This window comes from Meleagris gallopavo, chromosome 10 (genome assembly GCF_905368555.1).
Source record: "Meleagris gallopavo chromosome 10, MGAL_WU_HG_1.1, whole genome shotgun sequence".
NCBI classification, from domain to species: domain Eukaryota; kingdom Metazoa; phylum Chordata; class Aves; order Galliformes; family Phasianidae; genus Meleagris; species Meleagris gallopavo.
The window spans coordinates 19703168-19717297 of record NC_139413.1 but is presented as its reverse complement, the minus strand read 5'-3'; the positions used below and the strand labels follow the sequence as shown (position 1 = coordinate 19717297).

Genomic DNA, 14130 nt, shown 5'->3' with positions numbered 1-14130 from the left:
TTACTGCTATGCAATGACACTATTACTGACTGAATGCATGAAGGAGATATTACACATCTCATGTTTGCTTAGTTTTTTAGTGTATGCTACGCCATATGTTTTCACTTAAGTTCAAAAAGCCCTGCAGCAACTCCCATCCTCATTACACAGAGATGATGCCAGATACTAGCTACTCTTTCTTATGAAAGCCTTTTATATTCCTTCAGCCACATGTACTGAGAAATTCTATTAATAGTCAGGTATTTCTCCAGCCTTGTTTGTTGCCCTTTTCCAAATAACTCTTTCCTTTTGCTTTAGCTACAGAGGTAAATTTGGGGAGGAGGCCCTCTGGGATGAATAAGCTCACTAACACTATAAACAATTTTCCATTGCTTATTCATTGACAAACTTAACCCTGAAAGCCGTGCACTTGCCAGAGGAGCTCTGCAACCATATGGACAGCCTGTGCGTATTCATACCTCCGTCAAAACCTTCCATGTAACTCATTTAACAGCTTGAGATTGTTGCAGTCTCCTTGTTCTTCAGAGAAAAAAAAAAAAAAAAAAGCTGGAAGAACAGGCCTGGGGAGTGCTGGGAAAGAAAGAAGCATTCCAAAAAAGCAAATGAGAGCCTCGCACATGGTGGAATGCGGGAGGCACTCCAACATTGCAGCCAGTTCTGAAACAATAGCCTGGGACACAGGAGGGTGCTTGGGGTTTGAGCTGTCCTCCACGGGACATCTTACCATCCAGCTTTTAGAGTTCCAAACTCTTGTTACAGTTTGATCTTCTCGACAACTCTTAAAGCTGAGTAATTTCATCGTGTCTCTGAAGGATAGCCTTTATTTGGGTTGAATACATGCTAACAAACAAGCAGCAGCACAGCATCCCACAAGCATCTCCTATCAAACACTAGTTAGCAGAGTCCTTGTGTTCACCACCAGGACCAGAAAACAACCTCCTCTAATTCCTAATCCATTCAAAGGCTCAGAGGCTCACACAGGTGGGTGACCTTCCTGGGTAGGAAGATGAAATACATCCACTCTCTTTTTTGGGGAAGGGGCAAGGACTTAACCTGTCTGTACAATGAGATCAACTGCCTTCGGGGCTCTTTTATTAATAGAGATGCAACCAAGGAGTCACAGAGGCACATCCTATTGTTGGTTCTGCCAAGTCACACAGCAGAAGAGAACAAAGCCCAACATGGCACTGGCAGGCTGAGTAATAAAGTAAATGCAGTCGAATGTGACAATGGGCTGTTTAACAAAGTAATCATTCTTTGTCATTTAGAAAACCCTGATTTAGATTCCGAAGAATAGCCTCACACATTCATAGCCAGCTGCAGAAGTCACAACTGTGTGAAATCCAGAGTGATCATTTCACTAAAGGCCAAACAGATACTTGTAGAGATCGTTTGGGTTAAAAACTACAAGCAGATACATCACACACTTTTTCAGAAAATATGGCACATTTGCACACAGAGAGAGCAAGAGTTCCCAAAATGGGCTACAGACATCTGTGATGAATGCAATGATGCCTTAAATTGCCAGTACAGTGCTGCTGGCACTGAGACAAGTTCTCAGCTCTGCTTCTGTCCCACGTAGCTGGGGACTGAGATCAGGTAAGCAGGCCGTAATCTTGGATGAACAGAGGGATCAGAGTCAACATGTACAAGAACTCTATGTCTATTTAAGAAAAATGCTTTTCTTGGAGAGAGTGAAATCTAGATCATAAAAACCCTTTGCACATGCTAATGGCCAAATCAGATAACGGCCATAGGACTAGAGGTGAATTCTTCCCTGACAAACGTCAAATATGTTAAGCTTTTTAAGTTATACCGCGTGCTTTTTATCAGCTTGAGATGGAAAAATCATCTTTGCAATCGGATTCTTTTTGAAGAAAATGAAGATCCCTAAAGAACTGTCAAAATAATCTGCATGCTGCCTTCTTGATATGACCAGCTTTACAGAGCAGTAGTCCCACCCTTAAAATTCCTGACCTTTTTCTACTCTTTTGCATGTGACTTATCCAGATGTGTGACTCCAAATTAGTGCAGCTCAGTAAAAAATGCTCAGTAAACAATGCTCATCAAAAGCTGCTTTCCCATAAAGTCCGCAAGTTAGAATTGTTTTTTCTTGGACCAGCGAACACCAAATAATGGATAGAAAAGGACTTTTTATTTTCCAGAGACAAAGCAAAGCAAAACGCTGCTATGAGTTTGAAGACCTTTTATTATCTAAAAGCCCAAAGAAAAGAAAGAAACTTTAATAAAAGAGAACAGAACGTATTATTATCTCTGAAGCTGCTCAGTCTCTTAGTTTCATAACTCCGGTACTTCCAAGCCTCTACAGAGAAGTTTCTCTAAGTTTCTTGGAATATGCAGCATTACTTAAAGTGAGCTCATCCTCTAAGTGTATTTCACACAGAAAGCTTTTGCGCTTGGACTCGACCGCAGTCACTTGAAAACACTGGGGAACAGAATATTCATCAAAGTTCTCAGCAAAACCTTCCCATTACCACGCCAGCTACGATGGGGCTCAGTAAACATCAGCACCTTCCTCAGTTGATTCACGTCGGTAATCCCAGCTGCTGGCGTCATACATGCACCCAGCAAAACCCTGCCCCATCTGTTTCAAAACAGCCACGTCCGTCTACGGTTTCTCAGCCCCCCTGACCACGCGTTTTCCCATGCGCATCCCGCTCGGACTGTCTTCATCTCACACCAGCACGTGACTTATCTCCCCACTGCCTGCCGAGGTTGTTTGGATATCAGCAGATTGCTCCAACTGAGAGCCCTAATGAGGTGCTGATCCCATCATCCGATCACTCAGCTGAGCCGGGAGGCGTCCCCTGGGACCGGGCAGAAAAGACTGATGCAAGAATTCCAAGTGATGTGTCACATGAAAGGGCGCCTTTCACATCACTAGGACTCGCAGCCTGTCAGCACAGCCATTAGAAATCCCAGGTTACAGAAGTTTATAATTCAACCCTCCCACACACACAACTTGCTCCAGACTGAAACTTGGCACAAAATTCAGTCCCAGGAGGGTATTAAAAAAAATAACCCATTCAACTGTTTCCGTCCCATGGCTTCAGCTCTCAGCCATTTAAATAATGGCAATTTCTTATTTCTCTTTTTAACTGAGGAAATCCAATATAAAACACCAGATTTACATAACACTGCAGTGGTGATATAAGCTGGCAACAAACCCAGGATGAAGGCTGCCAGAGCCATTCCGTCATCCTCTTTTGGTGAATTTCTCCATTTGGATCCAGTTTAACGGAATGATTTTTATTAAGTCTGGCTGACATCGTGTAATCTGCAAATCCCACCTCCACGTTGGTCAGGCAGTGTGCCCTAGCCTTTTGCACTTCGTGCGCCCATTAGAAGGGGGTGAGCCTTCCTGCAGTCAGCGCTGCCAGGGTTATTTCTCGAGGCCTCTGCTGCAGTCTGCTGGCTCTCCCACAGCACACCTGAGATGCAGCCCCTGCTGCCATATTACAGCTGCAGGATGGGACATATACCACATCACCACCAAGGCCTCCCAACAGATTTCTCCAATTTGTTACACAAGCACACAAGTGGCAACAACATAAACTAAAGATGTGACCAAATGTTACAAGAAGAAAGCAAAGCATCTGCAGAACCACTTTCTTGATTCAGCAGCTCTGTAGATTTCTCATACCTTGTCCTTTAATTCCAAAGGGGGGTACAAAGTCCCTGATACGAGCCCATCTCCTGAAAGAATCATCTAAGAACATTGGTGCCGGCTTTGAGAACCTGAGGAAATAAAAAAAAAAAAAAGAAAAGAAAAAAGAGAGAAATTAACTTCTTATTTAGGAAAGACCAATTTCTGCACGGAGCTGGGGAGAATCCAGACCTAAAAGCTTACTGTACAGTCTCACCAGCAATATCACAACACCACATTTTACTGTTAACCAAAGGTGCCTGTGAATCTGTTAATGAAGACACCAAAAAACCTCTAGTCCTGAGCTTGACAATCACTTCAATTCAACAATTTAGAAGAACATGCTGAACGTCCACGCTATTGTTTGCTGCTAATTTAGCTACAATAAAGTTGTATATTTAGCTATAAGTTGTAAATTGCAACCAGAGTTTATGTGGCTTTGCTTCAAGCCCTGTAGGCATGAGCCAACTTATGAGCTGTCTATGCCAGCGTGTGAAGGCATGTGAGGAATGGGTGCAGAGCTCCTTTACATTGTTCATTACACGTACTGCTAGCACAGGTGTGCATGCTCAGGGAAGAGCTGCCTGGTTTCAAGGCAGGAGCTAGCTGCTCCAGTGGCTGCTTCTACCTCATTCATATGCAGATACACAGCAGCTCTCATCAGAAGGGAATAAAGGAAGCAAAGCAGGAGACCATGAAGAAGTACTTGGTTTAGAGAGGACAGATACAGGTGATTTCTTCTGCATTCATTATCATATAAACTATTCAAGAGACATCCTTGCCAAACCAAACAGTTGTGATCTATCCAAAATCACTTAGAAAGAGAGAACTAGTTCTTAACCATGTCATTATGGGAATACAATTAGCCTAATTACACCCTCAACAGAAAAAACAGCAGCTACTAAAAATTTGTCCCTTCTAGAAACAAAACAATTAGAGCTTTGCCAAAGAAGCTACAAGAATATTGACTTCCATTCCAGACCACTTCTGAGTGTATCGAGGTCAGCGCTAACACTATAATAATTGGTGTTAATAACTGTCAAAAATCTGTTCAGTCAGTCATACAAGAAGAGCAGTGGGGATGTTCTGGATCAGGATCAGGCTATGCAACAAAGATGGGAATATACTGTGCTTTGGGAGTCAGAAAGTTCATTACACATCAAGTGCAAAGTATAGATATTGGACAAAGACAGAGCCTGGCTAACCTAGATCTCGCTGGCAGGAAAGCAGGGTTTTCCGCTGCTCCTTCGGGCTGTTTGTGCACTCAGCATACAAATCCATGCTACTGCAATCCTGTAATTTCTTGCATCTGAACCATCTGATTTAAGATAAACTCATTTGCACCACGCCGCCGTCATGTACACAGAAACAACATCAGATAGTGGCACAGTGAGGAAACGTTGGAATGAAGATAAACTGCAAAATACAGCCCAACCTGAGCCAATGAGAGGTTGCAGAAATCTCTGGGAATGTGGGAGAATTTAACAAAAGAACACAAGACTGCAACTCACCCCTGTGCACTGCTTCGCATTCACTCATGCAATCTTTAGTTAGATAACCTATAGCCATAAACACAGGATGCACACATTACGTGGCTGATCTAGAAAACAAGGAGTGTTTCTCCAGAACACAAATGAGAGCTGAGGATATGAAAGGATTGGTATAATTTTATCTGGAAAAAAAGTAGGGAAGACGTGTTAGGTATATCACAGCTTCTGAATGCCTCAAGGAAAAAGAAAAACAACAACACTCCACAGCCCTATTCAAAACAAAGCAAAACAACAACAACAAGAAAGAACAGGATACAATAATACCCTGACAGTACACTAAGAACTTCAGTATCATGACAAATTAGTTTGTTGTTTGTACTGCTGATTCTTCAAGCTCTGATGTACCGAAATCTAAGTATTGTGTAACACTATTGAGTCTCCCAGCAGTTCTCTCTGCCTTCTTCCAACATCAATAGGAAGACTTCTTGCAGGATTCTCATGCAACGCAAGACTTAGAACCCAGACGGCTGCAGGACAAGATGCTCACAGCTTTTCCTTTAGTGCTTACAGCAGAATGGTGCTCTGGAATGCTCCCCGTGTTCCCCAAGCAGTTCCCCACGTGCAGAGCCATGGCAGTGCTTGTGGGGCACCACCGGCGTTGAGCTGATTTTCTTAGGTCATCAAATGGCTCTGTTTTTTGTGGTGCCTAAAAAGGAGGGTGAAGCACCCACGGCCAATCTTACTGCATTTGCTGCAAGTGAAAAGGAAACTTGCTAGCAAGTGCTGCAATAGCCTTAGGCCATCTACTGTTATCTGGTAGTACATAACACTATTTTACTCAGAGCCAGGGAAACTGACTTTTAATTCACTTTTCTGCTTCATTTAAGGCCACTGAAGAACAGGTTTGGGAAAAATATTATTGCCATGTGGCAAAAAAAAAGAGCAATTAAAGGATATCTAGCTCCCATAAATTCTGAAGGTAATCCCATTCTGGAAATATTAAGAGATCATGAATGCCATAAGCACATGATCTATGAAAAGCACTTTGCAACCCCAATAAATCAGAGCAGGCCAGCAGTGATGTCCGGCAGTGACAGGAAAATGCTGTCTGCCAAAGCTCTCCTGGAGCATGGCTGCTCTGTCTCGGCTCTGAAGTGTGTCTGGTGTACTCTAGGACCCTTCAGGAAATATCAGAATATGCCTCAAACAGTCCATGGGAATGCTCTCAGCAGAGCACCTAAAATACATTCCAAGGAATGTGTGGGAGTTTGTCAAACAGAAAAACTAAATGCCTCTGAACGATTCTAAATTTTGTATTTACTGAGCATCTTACATGTGGGATGCAGCATTTCACCTAAGTCATGGAACCACAGAGGTTGGAAAAGACCTCCAAGATAACCAAATTCAACCCCAGCCCACCATGCCCACTGACCATGTCCCTCAGTGCCACATCTCCACGTTCCATGAACACTTCCAGGGATGGTGACCCCACCACGTCCCTGGGCAGCTGTGTCCCTGCATCACCATTCCTTAGAAGAAGGAATTGTTCCTAATGTCCAACCTGAAGTCATCCACCATGGCTATGCAAAAGGCAGGTCACATTCACAGCTTCAGAATCGAAAGTGGTTTGTGCTCTATGGGAAGACAGCATGTGAAGCAAGAGTTTCTGTTTTTCAAATTCAAATTTTAAGTACTTCCCTTTTATTCCACCCTAAATTCCCAAACTGACACAATGCTATTTTGTATCACAGCAGCCATGAAAAGGTGAGGAATTTGAGTGTTTATGGCACAAAACTACAACTTTTGTGATGTGGGAGGCAAACACCAAGCATCTCAAAATCTCTAGTGTGAGTGGCATACCCCAGCAAAGGATGCTCCGATAGACAAAAATAGCCACTGAATAATTTCTGATACTTAATCTCAGGTACAATCCTTTATTAATCACTGTTTTCAAGGCAATTAAATACATAACTGTGTAGAAAGGAATAAGCTCAACCAAAGTGAAAGCAAAATAAATAGAACAGCTAATAGTTTTTTGCGATAATACAGAGGAAGGAAGACATGGCCAATCCCTGAAAGAGCCGAGGAAAGGATGGCACCATATATCTAGGAACCAGACAGTGAGAAAAGACAGCTGGGCACCCACTAAGCTCCATTGTGAGTTTATTTCTCAACTGCTTCCCTCCATGTAGTAGTAGGAGTTCAGCTGTTCCATTTTTTGTTTCTTCTTTAATTAGGGAGAATCAGTAGAGGAAACTGCAAGATGAAGGAAAATCCAACTGCATTAGAACCTAGAGTCGTATATAACTGCACATTACATTCTTGAAAGGACGTGGAAAGCCTCCAACATGAGGTGTGTGCTTTATTTCGTTTTTTAAAAAAACACCAAAAAATGACTGATGTGTTCTGGCAAGACTTCCACGCTCCCTTTTGTTTGCTTATGCTGAAAAGCATCCACAGTTAGACAGAAGGAACAAAATCTACCAACTTTATTAATAAAATGGCTGAAATACAAACCAAAGCACTCTAGCAGTCAGTAATTAGCACTGAGAGATTTATAAGAGCATGGGGAGAAAGTCTAAACTAACCTTTTCCTTTCTCACTAGTGAGGCCTAGATGTATGCGCTCTCCCCTGCCTCCCTTCTCTAGGAAGCAGCCGGGTTTGACAGCACAGGGAACAAGAAGGCTTGTGATGTCCCGATTTCACATTTCTTATTGACAGTAATCCTTTGTCAGAAATCCAAGCAGCTCAAAGACTCCTCAAGCAGCTGAAAAATTTAAGAAACTGCACTAATAAGGATTAAACCCATCCTACAACCAGCATACTTCTTTTCCTAAATCAGCACATAAATTAGCCAAAAATGGATGTTTGCAAGGAAGAAATCTTTGACAATAGAGATCGGGAAAAAAATTAAGTTGATCTTAAACTGTAGAAATGGACTAAACTAAAATAAATTAGACATCGTGGTAAAGACAACTTACTACTGAAGAACAGCCACCATGGGTCAGTATCACCTATCATGGTCATTTGAAATCCCTATTTTGTTTTTTTTTTCTATTGCAGCTGTAAAGCCTGTTAAGCACTCCACTATATTCAGGATCAAAGAGCATCAGCTTCAGGGGCATTTCCAGTTCTGGGCCTCATGCAAAAAGCCATGAACAAACTGGAAACAGGCTGTAGGAGAGCTATGAAAAAGATCTAAGGTCTACAAAACATGATCACTGAAGAAAATTAGAAAGAAGTGAATTTGTTTAGTCTGGTGAATAGAAATTGAAAGAGGACATGATAAGCCCTTAAATATTGCAAGGCTGCTGCAAAAGAGAAAGGTTATAAAGGTAAATAGAAGTAGAAGTAGGATCCCAGTAGAAGTAGGAGCTTAAAACATTTTAAAGGAAATAAACAGTAGAAGAACATTTCTTATGCTTGGGATTATCGTGTATCGAAATCTATTACCTAGACACATTACAGAACCTGAATTAACCACATTCGTTTCTTATTGTATTGTTCTATTTGCATCTATTAAGAATGAATGAGTCATAGCTGTGCCCACTTTTAAGTGGGAAAATTAAATAGATGACCTTTTGAAGCGCTGCACTAGTCTACTTCTTTTAAAAGCACTTTCACACTGAGCAATGTTGCTGGGAGGTGTCAGAGTACCCAAGCCACAGTCTGCTGCAGAGGGGCATCAAGAGCTACCCGTCAGACTCCTTGGGACTCTCAAGTATTTACCTTTATATATGGTAATCAAATTTCAGTACAAACACAGCTTTAGATAAGCAGCACATGGATTTTGCAAGCCTGCTGCTTGCCAAGACTGCCTTCTGTTTGTACCCAGTACCTTTGTGATAAACAGGAAGACACGTGAAGTTTAACCTTTCTGCAGTCATTTAATATCTTGTGCTTACGCACCACCAGGACACAAAATCAAAGACTGATTTAATATCGTCTGTCTCCCCTGTCTCCACCTCACGTTATAACATGGATGAAGTCTAACACTGTGTCCTGATGAGCTTACCTAGAGGGTCTCTTTATAATGACAATAATGATGTATGAGACTGTCAAGTTTTGAGATAAACCATAAATGTTAAAAACCCAAAGAAATCAGTTTGCCTAATCCAACCAATTCCTCAGACTCTGCAACAGATTCTCCAAATGCTTCCGACAAAAAAACACACGTGCATGCACAAAAATAACAAGATGCTTCATTTAAAGGTTGACTTCCTTTTGGAAAAGAAAAAAAAAGCTATACAATTCAAACAAGGCAGAAACTTTGTCCTGACCTGCCTCATGGCACAGCACATAAGACAATGTGGAAAACCTGTCATTGTTCACAAAACCCTCAATACCAAGGCACAATTAGGTAAGGGGTGAGAAGCTGGCTTCAAGACAGCGTAGAATAATGTTAGTTTAAAAACCAGTCTTCTAGCAACATAGTTTGTTTTTCATGACTTATTGTCAAAGATGCAAGATTGAATTACAGCTGGTTTTTCCTACCAAAAGCCAGGTGGGGTGTTTGTGGCCTCTGAGGGAGAACTGAGCCAAATAGATGAGATTACATGGTATTTGGAAACATGATGAAGGTGAGCAAAAACAGACTGTAATCGCTGCTTGAGCTTTCAAAGTATTCCATGCAAAGAAAAAAAGAAAAGATGAGAAGGGAAGGAGAATGGATCCGGTTCTTCCTCCAACAGAAAGACTCAGCTGACATGGAAGATGCCAGCCAGCAACTCTATCAGTTGGCCAAAATTCAGCACAATTATGGTCCAGCTCATGTTTCACCAGAACAGAAAGGAGATTGCTGTTTCTAATTAAAAAGAATGGCAGAGCAGTTGTCTAGGCTCACTGCTGCTGCGCAACATCGCTCTACCAAAAAGCAAGGAATCAAATCCTTGCGGTGAAGATCTAACACACATACCAGAAGAGTGCAGGTGATGGCTGCAGCTCACATCACAGACCTACTGTCCTTCATCACAGATGCTAATCATCTGATCAGTTAAAATGAGTGACTGCACTTTGATTTTATAAAACCACCTTTATCCTACCTGCAGACAAGAGCAAACCCATGGCTACGCCACTGCCAGCAATCCTTTCCTACCCACCAGTCTTAGGGTAGAACACACCAAATTGCATTTCATTCTTCCAAAACCCTTTGGCTTTGTTGGCCACTGCAGGAGACTGGAATACCTAATTCTTCCACCTAGAAACAGCACAAACAGATGTGACTGCTCTGTACACATACAGTAGAGGGGATAAAGCAAAGAAGGAAAAGAGGTGGGGATGCTAATGAAAAAAGAGGCACAAGAGACAACCATGACCAGATAACGATACAGCCAAACTGAAGACAAAAAGAAGGTCACTCAAGTTTAAAATGGGTAAGCTCCAAAATAGCCTTGTGATGGAAGCTGAGGAAGACAGGCAAGTACAAGATAGATTACTCATGTGAAGCTTCATGAATTTATAAAAAGAGTTGTATGTTTGGTGTCTGCACAGGCAGGAGACTAGACTTTGTAATTCATTTGGTTCCTGAATGCCAGGTAATCCTTCACATCTGGCACATTGCTCTTTTCCAGGTCAAAAATTTCCTTAGAGTAAAAATTTCCTGCATAAGTCATACTGGAGCAATGATGTTGGTAGAATAAATGTCAATGTTTAAAGCACCATTCTTGAAACAGAAAGTTTGTTCAGAGAAAGAACAGTGTCACATTCTTCCAGAACGATCAGTGCCCTTTAAGAACCTAGACAAAAAATCCCATTAAGATTATATGGAAAATATTAATTTGCTTCAGAGTACACAGCATCGCAGTAGCAGAGGTGTTGTTGGCTCTTCAGACTTTGTTATAAATAATACAATATTCTGAAAAGTTTTACAGGACCCAGTTCCCTAAAAAAATCTCAACTTTCACATAAGTAAAAAAGTAATGATAATTTAGAAAGAAAAAAAAAAAAAAAAAAAGAGGATTTTCCTAGCCAACTATAAGTTGGAAATGAGATTTTCATAGCTGGTAGAGGCTCTGAAACCTAAGGAAAAATACAAAATAATCATTATTTCCAAACTGCTGGCATTTTCTGTTCTGACTCATCATAACTGAGTATTTGTAGGCTGCAGTTCTCATCGGTGCAAGTTCCAGCAGTGACCTCCATGTGATACAGAGAAAGTGTCCCCAACGAAAATGCACCCAAAGGAAAAAAAAAATGAAAGCAAAACAATAACAGTGGAAGAAAGAGTCCACAGAAGCTATTCAGCAACCAGCAGCTTACAGCACACAGACAGCCAGATGATAAAACGCAAAGAAACAAAGACAAGAATAAAGTAAATTGTTCCACTTCTTTGTATACAATGTAAATTGACACTCAAAGAGCATCATGCAGATAGCCCATTGTGATGGTGCTTAGAATTTTTTTTTTTTTGCCATTTTCCAAAAAGATTTGTTTTAGTCATCACAATCTGTGTTTGACATAAAAAAGCAGCAGAGCAATGACAATCAAGTCTACAGTTTCATAGAGAAAACAGGAAGATAAGAACTAGAAACAAGAAAGACCTTAAAAGAGCTCTGCAGTGAAAACAAAAAGGGAATAAATCCACAGAATCGCCAAGGTTGGAGAAGACTTCCAAGATCACCCAGTCCAATCATCCACTTAGAGCCAATATTTCTCCACTAAACCATGTCCCTTAGTACAACTTTAAAACATTTCATGAGCACCTTCACAGACGGTGACTCAACCACCTCCTGGGCAGCCCACTCCAGTGCCTGATGGTTCTTTCGGAGGAGGAATTTTTCCTAACATTCAATCTGAACTCACAGGAGAGGCTGGGCAAGCAATGATTTCTTAACTTCTTGAAACTGGATAATGCTTTCCAGTTGAAATCCACATCATAATTTTGCACCATTCAGAAGGTGGACATCCTAACTCAAAGAATGGAAATGTTCTCCACTGCACTCCTAACTTCTTGAACAATTTACCTTGGCATGCTCCTTCACGTACAAAGTTGTTCAAGAAGCAATGGTAAGATTCTCAAGGTTGCTTTCTAGTCAAAGAAGCACAATTCAGCTGCTCAGAGAATAAACTTATTTTCTTCTGTGAAGTACAACACAGGGTAATACAGCTTTGACATTATCTGGGTGCACAAAAAGAAACCAACACCCAGTTGATGTGTATTTGTACCATGACAGAATCAAAGAATTGTAGGGGTTGGAAGGGACCTCTGGAGATCACTAATATCAGAATAGTATCACATATGGACACACATTTACAACAAAATTACAAAGCTACTGATGAGATCCATATCCTAACAGGAAAAAGTCCATTTGTGTTTCCGTTCCTTCGCTGCACAATAGTCTTCATGTTCTACCGGAGAGTGGATTGGTGGCAGTCAGATGTTCCTATTTAAAGTTCAGACAGAGGCTTTTACTTCCTCTAACCTCCAAGAATTTTAGGATCCCACAGGCCTGTCTGATCAGAAGCCCAGACAAAAAAGACCAAAGCAACGCACCACAGGTGCCTTAGGCCCCTCTAACTGCACAGAATGATTGACATGGGAGATATGCCCCCTGTGCCCAGTTTCACGTCATTCTCTATCTCCTCACCTTATTAATTCCAGCCCTTAGCCTGCGTGTTATCAGTACAGCAACATGCATTAAAATCTTCCAGATAACATCAGCGCTGTTTAATTTAAGCCTCCCTCCTTTGGTCCCATGGTTTTAAAAATAAACAAGAATTTTAACAAAACAAAGCTAAGATGCTGTGCTTGTAAAACCTCCTTCTCGGTGCTGCTTCCACAGATAAGGCTCGGGGACTGGGCACTAGAGAAAGCTTCTATCCAAGGGGCCACCTGACAAAAACAAAAAGCTTCACTGACTAAAGGAGTAAGTGGGTGCAGTTGAGTCACTACTCAAAGCAAAAGGACTCTTTCTGTTTTCCTTACTACCACCTGAAGAACACCACAGACCTCCTCATTCCAGGAATGGAGCTTTTCGGTGAGATCCTTCATTCCAGCAAGTTCCCACAGGAGAAGCCAGTAGCAAAAAAGGATGCTGCTGGTTTATGCATTTAAGATTTATGTAAGTCACCGAAATAAATACTAAATATTATTAGCTACTAAAGGAAATGGTTATGGTGAAGATGAGGGGATAAAAAAAACATACAGACATGTTTTCTCTTTCAAAATTCTTGATAAAGAAAGCACTTTTTCTACAGCTGTGGGAAAGAAAATAAGACTTAATGGTGAAAGTTAAAGCTACACATTTTGACTGCTATCAAAGGCTGATATGGCACATGGACAAAATGCAGCTTGAGCGATCCCAGGTCCCAAAGCACAGAAATGCTTCACTCCTGGGCTGGCTGACACAACTCATGCCCCACCAGCATCATTCTAGGAGGAAAGGAATGGGAAAGCTGCACAAAGCACAGAGTGAGCACCACATCTCCAAGGATCCACCACGGAGTCACAAAGGGAGTAATGCACTCTCTGCCTGAGCCTAGAGTTCAACTTCTTCCCTGTATTTTGTTGGTGTCACCCATTTTGGGTTTACTTTCTCATTTTTCCTTTGCCCACCTATGTTTGTACAGCCACACAGACGGGCCTCACAACCACTGCAGTATGCAGGGGCTTCACAAACAGTTATTGACAATTTACATCTGTCGTAGAGAAGGTTTCTGTGTTTTTATTCCACTTCTTGAAAGTTTTAAATCCAACTCCATAAAGGTATTAAACTTTGCACTTCAGACATGCTGGAATTAGACACGTTCAGCATCACAGAGCAGAAAATCTTGCCCTTACGATGACAAATTGCAGCTATTACCTTCTCCTCTAATCTTACTTTTAACAAAACTTATCACCCTCGTAAGAAGAATTGGAAAACAGTCATGAAAACTCACAGCCTGAAAAGCAAAACTTTTGGAATGCGTTGGCAAAGAAGATGAAGAGCATTATATAAATAGTGAGTTATCTCAATCACCAGCTATTTCTAATG

General features: G+C 41.4%; 1 protein-coding gene across 12 annotated transcripts in view; it reads right to left on the bottom strand.

Moving 5' to 3' along the window:
• The window catches only part of ST3GAL3 (ST3 beta-galactoside alpha-2,3-sialyltransferase 3), a 147161-nt gene that overhangs the window by 55335 nt on the left and 77696 nt on the right, over nt 1–14130 (bottom strand). For all 12 annotated transcript variants that reach the window (XR_014885112.1, XM_085231254.1, XM_085231243.1 and 9 more), the window contains one exon: nt 3665–3759. Coding sequence is in view for 11 of the 12 variants with exons in the window: in XM_085231254.1 (XP_085087380.1) it covers nt 3665–3759 (95 nt within the window). In the remaining variant the exon portion in view is untranslated. The remainder of the gene's footprint in view (nt 1–3664; nt 3760–14130) is intronic.